This window comes from Cryptomeria japonica, chromosome 8 (assembly GCF_030272615.1).
Source record: "Cryptomeria japonica chromosome 8, Sugi_1.0, whole genome shotgun sequence".
Lineage (NCBI taxonomy): Eukaryota > Viridiplantae > Streptophyta > Pinopsida > Cupressales > Cupressaceae > Cryptomeria > Cryptomeria japonica.
This window is the reverse complement of record NC_081412.1, coordinates 43110415-43129311: the sequence shown is the minus strand read 5'-3', so window position 1 is coordinate 43129311 and position 18897 is coordinate 43110415. Positions and strand designations below refer to the sequence as shown.

Genomic DNA, 18897 nt, shown 5'->3' with positions numbered 1-18897 from the left:
ATATGACACAAAGATGTAGCTTAAAGAAATGTCAATGAAGGAATAAATAAATAAATAAAAACTTTGAGAGTTGCCATTCAAATACTATAAAATATCAATGTTATCACTCACACACTCAATGTTATCTCATGGGCAAATACTATAATACACTTGTAGAGTTGCCATTCAAATACTATAAAATATCAAGCTCCCAAATTATAATACACGAATACAAGAAAATGAGAATCATGTAATTGCACATCCCAATCCATGCTTCCCTCCTCGTTTATACAACTTAGAAGAGATCTTGTTTTAATAGAAACAACTTGCACCAAAATGCCCAATGGTATTACATAAATCATGTGCCTCTCAAACCACAAACTTACAAAACAATGTTATTTTTATTTACTTTTTGGTACTAGATCAACTCCCAATTATAAAAAAGATAAATACTAGGGTAGGTGTTCACCCTATCTTAGCATCATTCCAAGGGAAAAGTGAAGACATGCAATAATAAAAAGTAAAAATACTACGGCTGGTCCAAAAAATGTCATAGATTAAACATAAATGTTAGGGCAAGTACAAATTTACCATAAATTAAATAAAAATGCTAAAAATTAGGTGTAGAAATGTCATGATCTACAAGTACCACTACATAACTAAAAATGTCATGACACATCCAAAATCATTAAACTATAAAAATAGGCAACTAATGTAAAAAACGTGACAAGATCAAACTTGTTAAAATAATAATAGAGAAAGGTGTGTGGTCCATCCAAACATACTAAAATTTATATGTAAAAATTTAAAATAAATGAAAGGAAAAATAGAAACAATAGCAAGCTCTTTATTCTCAACCTACATAACCTCTTATTAAACATATAAATAAGAGAAAATCAACCTATGCTATTCCAAAGCATCTCTGGAATATTCACCTTTCCTTTATTGTCATCACATGCATCCTAATAATGTTGCATGTGCACTTGCATTAGCATACAAAATCTAGCAACAAAGTCTAGTTATGGTGTAGAAACCATAATTCGAACGATTACTATACTTTTATATTCAAATGTAAAATTTAAGGGTGCGGTTCGGGGGCTTAAGTTTCTATTTTTTAAGGAAAAGGAGGTCTGGTGAAGGAAAAAAATATTGCTACGAGATCATTTGGAATCTTTTTCTAGAAAATAGGAGCTCCTACTTTTTAGGTTTGCATATGAGTAGGTAAAAATGGGGTGGAGCTAGAAACTCATACTTTTTAGGCTTGCATATGAGTAGGTAAAAATGGGGTGGGGCTAGAAACTCCTACTTTTTAGGCTTGCATATGAGTAGGTAAAATTGGGGTAGGGCTAGAATTTGCCCCACGAGCTTAGGAATGTTATCTACCACTTGTCAAACTTCTAAATTTAGATTTCCATTAGAAAATAATTTTATAAGAAATTTTTTTTTTTCTTGTTTTAATCACTCAGGGTATAGAAGACAAATGTATTCTATTGATGAGACACCAAGCTTCCTTGAATATCACATCTTAATCATGAGAGCAACAACTTTAAAATATTCCCAAAAAATCTCAACAGCTCAAGCTCTAAATTTTAAAGAAGCGCCCTCCATTGAACCCCACCGAACTATTCTATTAGACAAACTTATAACATTATTTTATCAATTTATACTCAATAGAAACTTTCACACTCCTGAACCCCCATTTAGTGGAGAGATGAAAATACTAAGCACCTTAACTAACAAAATTGCACTACATGCCAAAAGTTTCGACGCCTAAAATATGCTTAAATTCGTTGAGGAAAATGGGCAAGGCCCCTTCATTAATGAAAGAAAATTGACTTGTGGAATGCCCTTCTTCCAACGTATAAGTTGTACCACATTGACGTCCACTTTTCCACATGAATTGCGGTGGCCAATGAGATTAAAATGTGAGGAAAAAGGAACATTCCCTCGTTGTGGGGTCCTGCTACAAAGCCATTTCTAATGCCGAAATATGAAAAATGCCTAGTACTCGTTAAGCATTAGTAGGCAGTCTAATGTGACTTCTGTACACATAAATCAACCTTTGCCCCCACCATAAACAAACACACAACACATTGATTTTTTCTTTTCCCCTGATTACAATTAAATATTTAAAACATTTATAATCAGAAACAAGTCTTCGTACATACCTACGCTTGTTTCGGGAAACGTGCTCTTGATGACATGAAATTTCCAGTCCAAAGCGAGGAAGTTTCTCCATTTGACTGTTGCAACACGCGTCGGTAACAACGTGTGTTAACCACTCGTACACATCTAAAAAATACACGCTTTTCATCACCAGCTCTATAATCTTCTTTTAATGGAATTGGGGCACATGTCCGGCTCTTTCGTCGACTGTATGCCAACCTAATTTTGAGTGCCCCTGCTTTTCTGAATGACACGTTACCTGCCTGCGTTCTCACACATGATCAAATTGCCGCAATATGCCTCACGTTTCTTAGCTGCTCTCAAATACCGCCATTGTTGCCCTGCAGTTTCTATACTCTTTTAAATCCCCCCATTATCTTAATTATTTGCAGAGAAATTCATTACAGTAGATCAGATCTGTTTCGGTAAGAGATGTCTGAACCTCAGCTGGTCACAATCGACTTCTTAGGAATTGGTAGGGATGGCAGTGCCACAGAGAATACCAGTTCTGACATGGATTGTCAGCGACAAGTTCTGAAAAGGCGAGGTGAGTTGTGTTTTTCATCAAAAATCTTTAAATCCTTGATATTGATCATATATTTATTTCATCAAAAATCTTTAAATTCTTGATATTGAGATTGATGCCTATTTGTGCTTCAATATTTACAGGAATACAGTCTTGCCTGGGAAAGATTAAACCTCATATGCTGCAACAGGTGCTCTCTGATGGATATTTGAGCAATCTAGAGCATTCTCACAGAGAAGATTCTGAAGATTTAAAGACTATGGAATTGTTTCCTCAACACGCCACAGGATTTCGATCGGATAGTGAGGACAGGCAACTGCTTTTCCTCGATTCAGAAACCAGCTCTTCTGAAGCTGCCGCTGCATTTGATGAATCCAAACCCCCTGCGAAACCCTCATCTTCTCAACTAATGCTTTTCTACAATGGAGCAGTATATTTCTACGGCAACGTTTCTTCTGATAAAGTAAGCAGTATTCTTAAACTCGAGATCTTTTAACATCGCGGAGTTTTATTTGCCTTTCAACATGGAACTCACGGTCTGATTCATTAACAGGCAAAGGATATTATGTCCATGGCTGCCGGTAACGGAAATACTGCAAATACTTCAAATTGTGAAGCTTTATCAAAGGGATTAAAAGAAAGTGTTTCCGATCTAGAAGGATCTGCAAACGGTGCAAAGGAAAGACATCCTCTCGGCATATCACATTGGAGTAAGTGATCGAATTGAATTTGTTACGATTTAGAATGAAATATTGTTTACAGTGGACTAACGAGAGATGAATAATCTGTTATGCAGAACTTCCAATAGCGAAGAAAAAATCGCTTCAACGCTTTCTCCAGAAACGGAAGGCCGGCTAGCTTGAGCTTCTTGTTTCATTTGCAATGGAGATTGACAGGGGAACAAAGTGAACATTTTGAACAGTAAATTTGACGAATTTGTACTCTGTTTGCGCGGATTTAAGGGATTATTTCCCTGTGAGAGCTCATCAAAGTAACGCTGCACAATTGTATATTTGTTAGCGGAAAGCTGTTTCCGTTTGCCAGTCGGATGGTGAAAAGCTGTTTTCTTCGTTTGGAAACCACTTTCGCGAACCGGAGAGCATCCGGTGAGAAAGATTCCCACATGTTTTGACCTGTTCTTCTCTCTCTTATGATCTGTCGGAAGAAAGAAGAACAACTGTAACAGATCAAATCATCTTCCGACGGCGGAATTTTAATTTGTATAGAATTTGACGGGGAAATTTAATTTGTATTGTATTTGACTCCTAATCGAAAATTTTGATGTTTGTTTGGCTATAATTTAAGTTGAAAGATCCATTTAGAAATGTTTATTGGCCACATATTTGACCGACCAATTAAAGTCAAATTGAATGTCCACAGATTTCTTCAACACTACCTAGTCTTTGACTACGACTTACATTTTACGTTGAATGCAATGTTCAAATGATAACTAAACATGTGGTATTTTTCATTTTATTTTTTTTCAACTATAGCTTTTTATTAGAGATTTGTTTATTAAGTTGAATTCAATGTTAATGTTCAAAACATGATCAAAATATGTTTCTTCATGTATTTGTATTTCAGTTTTGTTAAAGAAGAAAAATGAAAATATACGATATTTTCATTAATTTTGTGAATTGTATTGTTTATCTAGTATTTTGGATGAACGTTTGATTAAAAATTATAATATAATATAATTTTAGATTTCAATTAATTAATGCATATGATCAAATATCCATTCTAAATATTGAATAGATATTACCTTTGTGAAGTGTATTTTTATTTAAAAATAATAAAATGAGTTATTAGCTTTTTATAATATATCAATTTAAGAAAATGATATGATTTGCTAATTATCATGTATAAATTAATCTAAATTACAAGTAAATATAAAAGTGTAATTAAAAGAACAAGATTTAATTTTACCAAAGAGATTGGAGTTTTTTATATTTTATTATATTAAAATTTAATGAAATAACTTACGTAATAGACTAATATTATAAGAAAATATGTTAAAAATATTTGATAATAATAAGAATAATAAATCACTTCAAGGAGCCAAACCTCTCAATATCTTTAATGAGATTACTATTTGCAACATGATGATCATACACTAATTATGCCTTGTATGCCACCTAGGTCAACTTAACTACATATAATAGACTATATGAACGATTGTGCAACTTAATTAAGAGCTAAGATAGTCACAAGCCAACTAATCATAACCTTTAATATACATCGTAGAATTAAAGGAAAAGCATACATTGATTATCCACTTTCAATGCCCCATCTCACTCTTCACGTAATCATTATCCTCGACATTGAACAATTATGGAAGCTTCTACACAAAACCTTAACATCCTTGATGTCATTTTCTACTAAAAAGTTCTTCAATTTGTGAGTTTCCTAGTCCTCCACTCCTTTGTGTGTGCATGTAAAATTAACTTCAAATCTCTAAGATGATTCCTACCTTTAGATCTAGCTTAGATGGAACTTTCGTTAAAATTTTGGATTAATCAACTTATTGCTTTATGATTTATGATCTTTTTCCTTGTTCTCCTTATGACTAGAGAGAAACGCGTATTGGTGTCGAATGTGTTCAAGTCCATTTATCTAAAATTTTGGTGTCCCTTCAAAACTAAGGTGATGGATGATAGATGGTACCCTAATAGTGATTAAAGGCTTTGCTTATGATCTCATTTAATAGGCTTGATCCTTTTGTCCTATCCTTCAAAATATCTTGTGAATTTAGCAATAGAGGAATCTTGTTTACCATTATATTTCAAATGAAAATAATTGATGCTCAACTCTTTCTACACTCTTGTTACTTCCATATTTTGTATTTTTTATGAGCTATCATATGTGGGTAATTTGCATTTAACCCACTTAGTTCAATTTTATTTACCCTTTGAGTGAAACATCATGAATAACACTTAGAAGTTCATCTTAATTGTCCATAAGGTAGCAATCCATTGGACTCCCAAAATAATTCATTCTCTATTAATAAGGATAGTAAATATAAGACAATCAAGCATGTAATATATCATGGTAAGTTTAAAACTATCATTTCCCTAAATAAACAATTGTACCTCCATCTACAATCATAACCTAAAATTCTATTTTTAGGTTATGAGTACTCTCAATCAATACTATTATCTTTAGTTATTTGAGGAAACCCCATACCTTGAGCATTTATTGGGTGCTAATACCTAACACTCCATGACAAGAGATTATTTGTTGAACATCTTTTCAATATTTGAAATTTTCTACTACCTCTTCTTCATCCTTTTCTTCATCATTGGTATCCTTAATGTCGAATGACTTCTTCTTAGCACACTCATGTCCTCCACTATATATATTACCTTCACAATTGAAATAAACCCTTTGATCCATTAGTCTTCAATTTGTTGAGGATTCTAGACGATGGTGGATGAATCTTCCCGTCTTTATTAATAGTGAATTCCTCACTTTTATGGTCTAAAAAATCATCTATTATCATTTTCACTTGCAAACATTGATTTTGGAATTTCCAAATATGATACTCAATAGATCTTGTTTGGCACAATTTTGCTAATTGTTTGAAGTAATTCTCTATCATAGTATCATAATTCTGTGACTATAATTCATCACTAAAAATTGAACAATTGACAAGGAAGGCCCTTCTTCTTATTCTAAATATGAAGTCACCTATACTAAACAAATTGATCTAGTTCTAGATATAAAGAAGTAATTACCACTTTTTGGCCACTTGGTATTCCTTACACTTCAAACAAATTATCCATTTGATTTATCTAATAATAAATCCTTTCTATCAAATGTGTGCATTTGCACGTCTAGTATCAGGTCCCTAGATTGCATATGTGTTATTATTTGGATCAAGATCGACTTGTCTTGATGATCCACCCTGATCATAATGGTTTTGGTGTTATTCATTTTTTTGTGAGAATGGTATCTTTTGGGTTGATTCTTGGATAAGTTTTGTGCTACCATATCTCATTTTTAATTCATTGTAGACCTTATGATAGCCATTTTTAAATTTTAAAACATTTTGTACAGTGTACATATACCCTCTTCCAACTAGCTCTTTTTTTCATCCTATAGGAAAGGAGTTATAAATGAAACTCCATTTCATCAAAATTCAAGTATATGTCATCCTTGTTAAGGTTATTTCCTTGTGTACAATGAGAGTGTCTAAAATGTAAATTGAGTGCATTATATATATAGACAAGGTAGATGAGGTAGGAATGTAAGACTAAAAAACTAACTACCCCCCCCCCCCCCCTTCAATATGAAACAAATGGAAGATCATATGACTAGAGTGACAACATGTATAGGTGTATTAAAACGTGAGTACATTTGTTTTAACCACATTGAGTGAGAGAAAAAGAAAAATATACTAATGAATGTGAATGAGTCAACCTAGAAAGGGTGATATGTGTTGGGTGAATATTTTGTCACCAGCGTACTAATGACAAAATACATGTTTCACACATAGCTATGTTGAGAAATTAATCCCTCCTCTCATCAAGGGGAGATTCCCTTTGAAATTTCTTCTCTAATTAATAAGAAATCAAAATCTGTGGGTTGGTGTTGGGCATATAACTCTCTTTTTTTCAGAGTCTATGTATTCTCTCTTCACCTTGTTACAATTTACGTACCTCTTTAGATACTTAAAGAAAATAACAATGAATCTAACAAACTATGCTAAAATTTACAGTCAAGTAGCACAAAGTCTCTCTTGAATGTAATCTTAACTCAAACTGATTATTACATAAAGTTGGAAATTTAACTCGCGGCTCAAAGTCTTCAAGTATGAATTCCTAAGTCTTTAAACTAAAAGTAACTGCATCAATACAAAGCCTACCACTAATTACTTAATTTATCAGAAGATTTCCCAAATATGCTAGGAGCATACAGTCTACTTGCACGATTTAGGAGCTCTTTAACCCACATAACAATATCTTCAATATCGAAGAAGTAAAGAACATATATAATTAATGGACATAAGAACATTAAAACATATAAACAATTTTCTTGACACAACACAAAGTTTGAGATCAACAAAATTGTTTTCTTTATTTGCTTGATAGAATTTTCACAACAAAAGCCCAAAGTCTTAGTTGAGGTAAAAAATCTGCAGAGTTTTGCTAAGCATGAAAAAGATAAATATTTACAAAAGAGGTCCTCCTTAAATAGGAAAAGAATGGAGACAAATGTGGGCATAGTTGACTTATTCAACTGCACAGTCCCACTTTGCTACAACTACAACATAAGGAAAATGTGCAGCTGTAAGAAAACTAGAAACATATAATGATGCAACTGTATAAAAAGAAAAAGCCAAAGAGGGGACATTTTATTCATCTTTCTCCTCTCCTAATTTTTGGAAATCTTTGAACTTGGCTAGGATGACTTTCATCTTTGCTTCGTTCGGCATTGGGGTAGAACTTGTGATCACTCCAACGCGGGAAATTGCATCTTCAATCTTTACCTGTTTCTTTTGCCTGTCCTTCAGCATGGATGCAAGGACTTCAAAACTGACCTAGATCTCCAATAGCTTATCAAATGTGTCAAGTGAGAAATCATGTCCCATGCAGTGATCTATTAAGGCAAGGAATTCTTGTGTGATAGCTTTGCCAGTAATGAGATTTTGATTGCCATCATATAAGTAACAAAGAAGATCGACAAATTTGGCAAAAATGAGATCCATCTCATCATCACCTTCTTTCTTCTCTCGGTCCAGCTCCGCAATCATCAACCTTATTGTCTCTTGCTTATGAGACAATAATGACAAGATCTAGATGTACTTTTCCCTTGTTGGAATTAGCTTATTTTCAACAAGGACATCTATCCTGAAGTCCTCCATTTTGCTCCAAAAGGTAGTACTTTTCTCAACTTCCTCAATCTCATGTGATACTGAAGATTTGAGTCCTTGCATCTGACTCTGGATTACTTCATAATCTGCTAATAGTCCCACTGTTGAACTTAGAAGATGAGAGCCTTCTGATCTTAGCCATGAAATCCACTCATCCATCACTTGGCCTTTAGCTCCTACCTGTTCAATCTTCTTCAGAGCTTCGATGTCCATTGACGATCCTATGGGCTCAATTTCTTGAGAAGATTGTGTGACCTTTAGAAAAACATTGGTCAGTTGTTCACACTTTTGCTTCAATTCATTTTTCTCATCCCTCTCCTGGTCCAATCTCCTCAATAAAGAATTGAAGGTTGTCTGAGAATCCAATTTAACACTCTCATGTGTTTCCATCCCAAGCTCTATGATCTGCATGGTATAATCCTCAGATCATATTTTGCCTTTGTCTAAATCTGACGATGGCACCATGACCTTAGCATACTTTCTCTTAGAAGTCGGGTCTACTAACACCCAGGATACCATATTTGGCTTCTTTGTTCCCTTAGGCTTTGGAGGAACCAACTGCTCAAAGTCAAACTTATCTGGAGAAATTACCTATTTTTTCCTCTTAGGGGCCACTACTTCCATCCAAGGGGGTAATTCTGGATTGGCCGATGGAGTAGTAGCTCCTTGTTGATTTTCAGTTAAAATCTCAAGAGCAGGCTGACTGGAGATTGGAGCCGTTATGAGTGTTATCTATGGCACCAATGTTGAAGTATCTAGTGGAACACTTGTCAATGTTGTGATAGTTGTTGCTGCTAACACCTCTTTAGTTACTAATGGGAGGGTTGAAGGTGTCGCGGATGCAACTTCAACACTTACCAAAGATGGAATTTCAGTTGTGGCTGTAGTAACAGGTAAGTCTACTGAAACCTGTTCTACCAATGCCTCTTCCAAGGCTTCATTAAAATCCATCATCGTAGATTCAATTGTAGATGAAGGGATATCATCTAGATTGGAGAAGTTGGTTATTATGAAAAACTGTTGAGCGGCCTCTGATTACATCATGCCCATACTTAGATCCGCATCTAGAAAATCTTCATCCTCTTGATCAGAGTCAAAGTCAATAGAGTGGACGATTACCTGTGAGGTGATCGGGGCATCAACTTCAGCTGGGTGTGATGTTTCTTCAGCCTGTACTTCCTCTTGTTGAGGAATTTCAACTTCTTCAATCCCCTTCTCTTTTTCAACTTCATTGGCAAGCGGTTGTTCTAGTTCTTTTGCCACTGCTTCCTGTACTGCCAATGATGACTCACCCTTCTTGGAACCTTTAACCATGAATTTAATCTTGGGCCCTTTCCCCTTAGATTGTATCACCGGAGCTGAAGATAGTGCTTGTGGATCTGCCCTTCTCTTTGTTCTTGTCTCAGCTGTAGGTATCTTGCCGGTTGGGCCATCACTATTGTCATCATCTCCTGAACTGGTAGGAAACTATTTCATCCTGAGATTATTCTTTATCAACCATGCATTGGTGTTTGCCAAGATAGGAGCAATCCTCTGGGTGATAGATTTGTTTTCCTTCTTTGACCATTGCACAAGAGGAAGTAGGGAATCAACAATCTTCTTCTCATAATAGATAGGGTCTATTATGTCATATGTGTCTTCCATGGTCATTGGGATTTTTGCTAAATCAAAGTTTTCAATTTGTTCCAAGGTGTAGCGTCCTAAAATTGCGACACTTGCAATTTCGACCGCATTTGGGTCTTCACGATGGCGACGCAACACTGAACCTGAATGGAGACCCCGAAACTTGTCCACAACATAAAAAACTGCATTTTTCCAGCACCCTGCCTGATCCCTCCTTGCACCCTGTTGTCCCGGGAGGTGGGACCAGAGTGCCTAGCGCCCTGGTCTTGAAGGACTAGGGTGCCCAGTGCCCTAGTCCCTGGCCCTATTTTGGGCCCGATCTCTTTTGGGACCTCGAGTCTTTAAGTTTGCAAATTGGAAAATAACCTTTCCTGGTCGGCCTAAGGTCGGAAAAATCAGTCTATCAACCCTAAATGGCAAGTATATAAACTACATTTTCCTCTCTCATTTTGAAAAAAGATGAAAAAAGGCGGAAACGATATCCAAACATTCAAGCATTCAAGCATTCAAGAATTCCTTCAAGCAATTGATCATTCAAAGTCTCCATTCAAGGCTAGGTGTTGCATTCAAGACAAGGATTCAACCATTGAAGAGGAGATCACATACTACAACATACAACATACAACAAACAACAACATCTACACCTTCGCATGTAAGAATACAAACATTCTTACAACAAGGTACTAGTACTTGTTTTACATTACAAACATTTACATTTACAACATTTCTCATTTCTTGGTTAATTCCAAAACCGGGGTTTGACCTAAGGGCAAACCCCTAATCCCTAACCCCCCAATCGTCTTCGCTTTTCTGTGTGTAGGTTGCAGGTACGCGGCTGAAATTGAAGATCTGGAATCCTTGTGCAGAGACGAACAGATCCCCCTTCATTTCGCGGATTTTTCGGAGGACCATGTGCACGCCAGGCGCCATCGTCCCGTCAACTTTTGCTCAAATTTGCAGGACAGCGCCGTCTTGACATTTTACTGCTAATTTCAGGTCCGCAGCTTCATCCTATATCCCTATCTCAGTTTATAAGTGAATCTTTCTCACTTTCTATGTATTCCTAGCTTAATCATTATATCCACATTCTTTACAAAAGAGGGTAGCCTTGCTGTCTTAACCCTTGAAACTCATTTAGAATCCAATCTCGCATTGTGTGGGATTGGATCTTATGGGTTTCAACCCCTCTTTTGAATGTAAAGTCTCTCCTAAGTGAAAAACCGGCAATCCTAAGTGACCCCCCCCTTTCCCCTTTGGAGTGGTGGAGGGAACACTTAGGGTTCGCTCGCGATTTTCTGCTTTACATTTTGGTGAACCCGACGTGAACATCCTTTCTGATTATTCATGGTTAGATTTGAAAATTGGATTCCTTGATTACATTTCCATGTTTGATCTTTTGCAAAATTTTAGAGGTTAATTGCATAAAAACCCTAAATTTTCTTTTTAGTAATTGAGCTTGTGAAATGTTTAATTGTTAATGCTTGTTTCAGATCTGCCCTTCTATTACAAATTATCAATTCATATTTGTGCTTTAATTTTGAAAATTAAGTGGTTAAGTGTCAAAACCCTAATTTTTAAAACCCTCTTGATTCAGCCTTTGACTGATAATTTCACTGATTAAAACACCTCCAAATCGGCTGTAACTTTGGATTCTGCAACAAAATCATAATATCTCTCATCCCTGAAAATTTGGAAAAAAGTTGCAAGGACCGTGTGCACCCCGAGCGCCATCGTCCCTGACATTTTTTTTGAAATTTCGGGAGTTAGATCTTACTGTATTTTTTTGCTAAAATCCAGAATTTTGGTTGATTTCATCAATTCTAACACTTTCAAAATTACAGTCAAAGTTGGTCTAGCGATTGCTTGGATTAAGGCTTCTAATCATTCAAAAATTGTTGAAATTGAAATTCATGTCAAAATTGTGTTTCTTACTATCCTAAATCTGAAAAGTGTGTTGGCATTCATTCGAAATTTCAGTGCTTTATTCAAATTTTTGCAGTTTGTGACTTTTGAAATTAAGTGTTTAATTGCAACAACCTTGATTTCCACTTGCAAAATTGAATTTTGCGTGAAATTGAGTCAACTTCTAAATTTCAAAACTTGCATTGCTCTTAACATTCCCTCTAAAATCATAAAATTCAAAATTTCAGTTTCCCTCTCTTTTTCAAAATTCAAATTTTGCATTTTTCGACAATCTGGGTAGGGTTCAATTTTGAGATTGCAACTTTAATTTGGCCTATCTACAGATCGCAAAATCACTCAATTTTTTCAGATTAGCTTTAAAATCATCATAACTTTCATCCCTAAAAATTTTGAAAAAAGTTGCGAGGACTGTGTGCACTCCGAGCGCCACGGTCCCTGACATTTTTTCTGAAATTTCGGGAGATTGTCGTGATTGCATTTAACAGCTTAAATCTAGGAGATTGGCTGATTTTACTAAAATTTGCTACCTCTAAAATTCAAAATCTTCTCTCTCTCCCTAGTGCATGAGTTTTACAACGATAAGCCCTACTTACACTATTCCCGTTAGACGAAGCCTTAGAATTAAGTCTTTCCAAGGTTTAATTACTGAGGAGATGGAACCTAATTTGAATGGCCTTTTTAACGAGGACACGGGTAATTCATCTAATCCTCCTAATGATGAAGAAGCTCTCCATGAGGTTTCTGAAGAACAACTTTCGAAATTGGATAACCAATTTGACGATTTTCGATAGTGGATGTCTCAAGAATACCCTGATAGTCAAGCTCTTCCTTTAATTGAGGGTCTAAAACGTATGCTTCAAAGTGATAAGAATGGAATTGATATTTTGCGTGGTATTGCACACATTGTGGATTCAAATGTGATGCCTATGAAGAGTTGTGCTGAAACTTTAGGTTATACACAACCTCCTACTCAAGTCAATCATTCTAGTCCTTTGACAACTTCTATTGCTAGTATACCTACTTTCACATCAAACATAATGACTACTTCAATACAAGACATTCCTCCTATGATCACTAATCATGGGGGCAACCCTTCTTCTTCAATTAACCCTCTTCCTTCATTTAATCCGACTTCTTCATTCATTCCTTCAATGAGTGTTCCTATTACATCTCCGCAAATGAATCTGGCGCAAGGGGGCAATTCATTTAATCATTCCATTCCTCCTTGTAGTGTTCCTCCTTTCCAATCCTCTCCTATGACTAATTATCATAGTGTCCTGCCACCTTACTCTCTACCTTCTTTCAATAACATAACACCTCCATCTCAATCTAACACATCTAATATGAATTCTTCGACTGAAGTGACCATTAACAATCTTGCACAAACTGTCTCTTCTTTACAGCAACAAATTGCCTCTATGAATCAATCTAAGTTTAGTGTGCCCACATTTGATGTTGCGATCCCACTTTCTCTTGACATTGTTTGAGCTATTCCCCCTAAACATGTTGAAATTCCGCATTTGGAGCTTTATAATGGTAAGGGTGATCCTCTAACACATGTTAAGACTTTTCAAACAATATGTATTGATTTTGCTTATGACCAAAGGTTGCTTGCAAAACTGTTTACTAGAACATTAAGAGACAAGGCCCTACAATGGTATTGCTCGTTGCCTTCCTATTCTATTACTTCTTTCGAACAACTTGCAAATGCTTTCATTCAACAATTTCAAAACAATATAAGTCCTAAAGTTACTTTGATCAATTTAATGCATTGTAAACAAGGTGTTGAAGAAAAAGTGACTGATTTCATTGGTAGATGTAAGCATTTGTATGCTCAAATTTCTTTTCCAGTGCCCGACAATGATATTCAAAGAATCTTTATTTCTAATTTACAAAAAGATATTCGAGATAAACTTTTGTTTTCTGAGTTTACTTCTTTCCACTAGTTGTGTGCAACTCTTCACAATTATCAACTGACTGTGAGTCAAATGGAACAATCACATCCTATGGCTCTGAGTGATAAGGGTGATAGTAGTCAAAAACCATTTGGGAAGTTTAAACCGAACAGAGAGTCCATTAAATTCAATGAAAACATCATCAACAACAATGTGAATGCAGCATTAGGTGTGCCTCCTATTTCTAAGTTTTTCAAGAAAGAAAGAAAGTTTACTCCTTTGAATGAATCATTGCATAGTATTATGAATAAGTTATTGGAACAAAATGTGCTTACTCTTCCTCCTATAAGGCAAATTGATCCTGCAAAGATTACTTCACCCTATTTTGATAACAAATCTTTTTGTCAATTTCATCGTCAACCTGGGCATGATACTGAAAAATGTTTTGCTTTAAAGGGTAAAATTCAAGATTTGATTGATAATAATACTATCTCTATTTCTGGAATGAATGATAAAGGCAATACATCTGTAGCTCCTCCTAACCAAAATCTTCAGATTTTCACTGATCCATTACCTTCTCATACCTCTAATGTGATTGAGACTAATGATTCCTCTTTCTCATCTGATGGTCTTGTGTCTATGACTCCGAATGTGATTAACTTTGTAGAGCAGCAAGAAAACCCTAAAGAACCTTCCATCACATTTGATTCTACTGAAACTATCAGGGCACCTGATGGTCCTTTATACATAGTTGCAAAAGTCAAGAATACACCTTGCCGTGGAGTGCTTATTGATCCTGCTTGCATGGTTAATGTTATTACTGAAGAATTCCTTTTTACTTTGCAATTGAATCAAGTGATCTATGAAAAAACAGATGTGATTGTGAAATTATTTGATGCATTTTCTTCTCCTGCAATTGGTTCTATTACATTACCTATTGAGGTCCATAACAAATCCCTTGATGTGAACTTTGCTATTATTCCATCGTCCGAACAATTTCGTGTGAAGCTTGGCTATCCTTGGCTATCTTCCATGAAAGCTATTGCTTCTCCTATTCATAAGTGTTTGAAATTTCCCCATAATGGTGAAGTTGTTACTGTCAATCATAGTCTCTTTAAACTAGCTGAAAGAACTTCTAGCGTTCCTATTGATTATTTTTGGCCTAAACAATTCCAATCTCTTCCTCCGCGAAGTGATCATCTTTTCAAATCTTATCAAAAGTGGAAAATAGATATGATCCTATCTCTAAGTGAACCTAGAACACCCAAACTTGATATTCCTATCATTCTTGAGAAGGAAGTTCTTCCTTTGAAAGATAAAACTAATGTCTTTCCTCAAGAAGATTCCCAACCCGTTCCCATGGATGTGACTATGTCTATGCCTAATAAACCTTCTAAAAGTAGACCTATACCTCCTCGTCATGATGGACTTGGTCTCCTTCCTAAACCAAATATTCTTCCTTTATATGGAGCAGTTCCTCCTCCTTCTTTTTATAGAGAGAAGAGACCTTCTTCTTCTCCTATTTTCCAACCTAAGAGACCACAACCTAAACACCCAAGTGATAAGGATGAGAACATTCCTCCTCCTCAATCTTCTCAACTTCCTACTAAGACTAGACGAAATCGTTCTGCACGTGAACGCCGACGAAAGCGTCATCTTAGAGCTCAAGCAGCTACTTCTCAAACTTTGCAATCTCCAAAAACACCTTCAACAAGCATTATTCCATTTTCTCCTCAGCCGGAAATTGAGCCAAAATCTCCTAAACATAAGATGCATGATGGTCTTGATCCTGTGCGAGTTAAAGATCTTATTTTTATAAATCTTGATGACGATATAGATGAAAATGTTATTCATGATGAAAATGTTACTTCTCTTGCTTCTGATAGTGAATATGAACTTGTTGATATTGATAACCATTTATCTAATGAATTTTCTAAAGCACTTATCCTAGCTCCTAGACAAGAACAACGTGGCTTGGAACATGAACATAGCCCTTGTTTGGATCTTGTGATAGCTCCATCTGCTGTGTTGGATGTTCCTCCTCTAGCGTGTTCCCTGCCTTCCCGAAACATTGATCAGCAAGATCGGGGGGTAGATGACGTGCTAGACTAGTTTCATTAGCATAGCAGATTCTCTCCTCATCTCTTTTGTTACTTCTTCTATGTGTTATCCTCATTCTTCTATTTTTTGTCCTTAGTGTTGTCTACTTGAGGACGATGCAAAGCATTGAGATCTCTTTTGGTCTCTCTCATGTTGACTCAAAAGAAACATGTGTTCCCTTCTTCTAGGTGACCTTCCTTGATTGGGGAATGAAGAACAATTATGCATACATACATATGATATACATGAATTATCATACAGCATACTGACCCCAAGGAAAGCAAAGTCACCTCGTGCTTTGTGTTTTGTGTCTATTATCCTTGGGTTTATCTCACACTTGGGGGCTAAATCTTTGCGATAACGTGCTCCTTTTCCTTCTCATTTCCTATATGTGTCACTACCTTAAAGCAATCACCCCCGTTGAGGCATGTGCGATCGCTTGAACGTAGGGGGGCATACATCCCATTCATATCTCTTCAAGATACTCGAAAATTTCTTGACAAATTTAGCTTTGCCTTGAAAATTTTTGATATCTTTCTTGCATGACTCATAGTGAGGGAACCTTACTACTGACAGTCATGGTTCTCCCTCATGATCTTCCCTTTTAATTTGTCAATCGAAGTCATAAGATCCGTAGTCCACTGGGGGCTTGGTGTGTCTTGCCTCCTTGACGTGGTGAAAGTCTTTCAATGTTGTGTCCTTGTACTTTACCGGAAGTATGAGCGTACGCCTATACTCCCGCTAAAGTGGGGGCTAAATGTAGCGTCCTAAAATTGTGACACTTGCAATTTCGACCGCATTTGGGTCTTCACAATGGTGATGCAACAGTGAACCTGAATGGAGACCCCGAAACTTGTCCACAACATCAAAAACTGCATTTTTCCAGCACCCTGCCTGATCCCTCCTTGCACCCTGCTGTCCCGGGAGGTGGGACCAGAGCGCCTAGCGCCCTGGTTCCCTAGGACCATGGTGCCCAGCACCCTGGTCCCTAGCCCTATTTTGGGCCCGGTCTCTTTTGGGACCTCGGGTCTTTAAGTTTGCAAACTGGAAAATAACCTTTCCTGGTCGGCCTAAGGTCGAAAAAATCAGTCTATCAACCCTAAATGGCAAGTATATAAACTACATTTTCCTCTCTCATTTTGAAAAAAGATGAAAAAAGGTGGAAACGATATCCAAACATTCAAGCATTCAAGCATTTCTTCAAGCAATTGATCATTCTAAGTCTCCATTCAAGGCTAGGTGTTGCATTCAAGACAAGGATTCAACCATTGAAGAGGAGACCACATACTACAACATACAACATACAACAAACAACAATATCTACACCTTCGCATGTAAGAATACAAACATTCTTACAACAAGGTACTAGTACTTGTTTTACATTACAAACATTTACATTTACAACATTTCTCATTTCTTGGTTAATTCCAAAACTGGGGTTTGACCTAAGGGCAAACCCCTAATCCCTAACCCCCCAATCGTCTTCGCTTTTCTATGTGTAGGTTGCAGGTACGCGGCTGAAATTGAAGATCTGGAATCCTTGTGCAGAGACGAATAGATCCCCCTTCATTTCGTGGATTTTTCGGAGGACCGTGTGCACGCCGGGCGCCATCGTCCCGTCAACTTTTGCTCAAATTTGTAGGACAGCGCCGTCTCGACATTTTACTACTAATTCCAGGTCCACAGCTTCATCCTATATCCCTATCTCAGTTTATAAGCGAATCTTTCTCACTTTCTATGTATTCCTAGCTTAATCATTCTATCCACATTCTTTACAAAAGAGGGTAGCCTTGCTGTCTTAACCCTTGAAACTCATTTAGAATCCAATCTCACATTGTGTGGGATTGGATCTTGTGGGTTTCAACCCCTCTTTTGAATGTAAAGTCTCTCCTAAGTGAAAAACTGGCAATCCTAAGTGACCCCCCCCTTTCCCCTTTGGAGTGGTGGAGGGAACACTTAGGGTTCGCTCACGATTTTCCGCTTTACACAAGGTAAGACAACTAAAATCCATCCAAAATGAGACACCCTATTATAAGCAGCCTCTGATATTCTTTGCTTCTGCAGGCCCTTATCAAACATGCACTTCCATACAGTGAAGAAGGCATCATTAACTCTTTTGTAATGGCTACCTTGATTCTTGATGGTAAGCGCATAAGGCGCACAACTATAGGGTGTGCACCCTATAGCCTTGGTGTGCCAAGCCTTAGGCTTGGCACACCAAGCCTATAGGGTGTGTGCACTATAGTGCGTACTCCTTATAAGGCGTGTGCCTTATGTGCATTGTAAACTTAAAAAAAACCCTGCTCTGCATTTTGGATGCATTCTGCATTCCAAACCTGCGTTTTGGCGATTTCGGGTGCCATTTTCTTGCGCTTGCCCTTTATAAAAACTTGAAATTGGGCACTAAGTTGTCCATCTCTCATCAAAATGCTACCACGCCATCGAAGAGCTCGAAGAGGTATGTATTTTTATTTTCTTATTGTCATTTTTTTATTAATTTGAAGATTAAACTAGGTTTATTGATTTAAATTTATTTTCATTATTAGGAAATGAGATTAGACAAGAAAATGTTGAAAACACTCAATCACCTTCTCATGAAGACCATATTGAAGAAGAAGCACATCAATCACCTCCTCATGAAGACCATATTGAAGAAGAAGCACATCAAAAACCTCCTACAATCCCTAGACATCCCATAGGTACACAAGAAAACCTATTAGGTCAAATAGAAAATAGCCAAAAAGAGCTTGAAGGTTTAATCACAAGGCTAAAATATCCCACTGGAACAAACTCCCATAGGACAAACGTTGCCA

At 36.5% G+C, this 18897-nt stretch overlaps 1 protein-coding gene across 1 annotated transcript; it reads left to right on the top strand.

Moving 5' to 3' along the window:
* Positions 1 to 2319: 2319 nt before the first annotated feature.
* On the top strand, positions 2320 to 3970 carry LOC131079994 (protein TIFY 10a). The gene is made up of 4 exons (XM_058018084.2): positions 2320 to 2692; positions 2815 to 3134; positions 3225 to 3381; positions 3468 to 3970. Exons 1-4 carry the CDS (start codon positions 2578 to 2580, stop codon positions 3527 to 3529), a joined length of 654 nt encoding a protein of 217 aa, XP_057874067.2. The 5' UTR covers positions 2320 to 2577; the 3' UTR covers positions 3530 to 3970.
* Positions 3971 to 18897: the final 14927 nt, after the last annotated feature.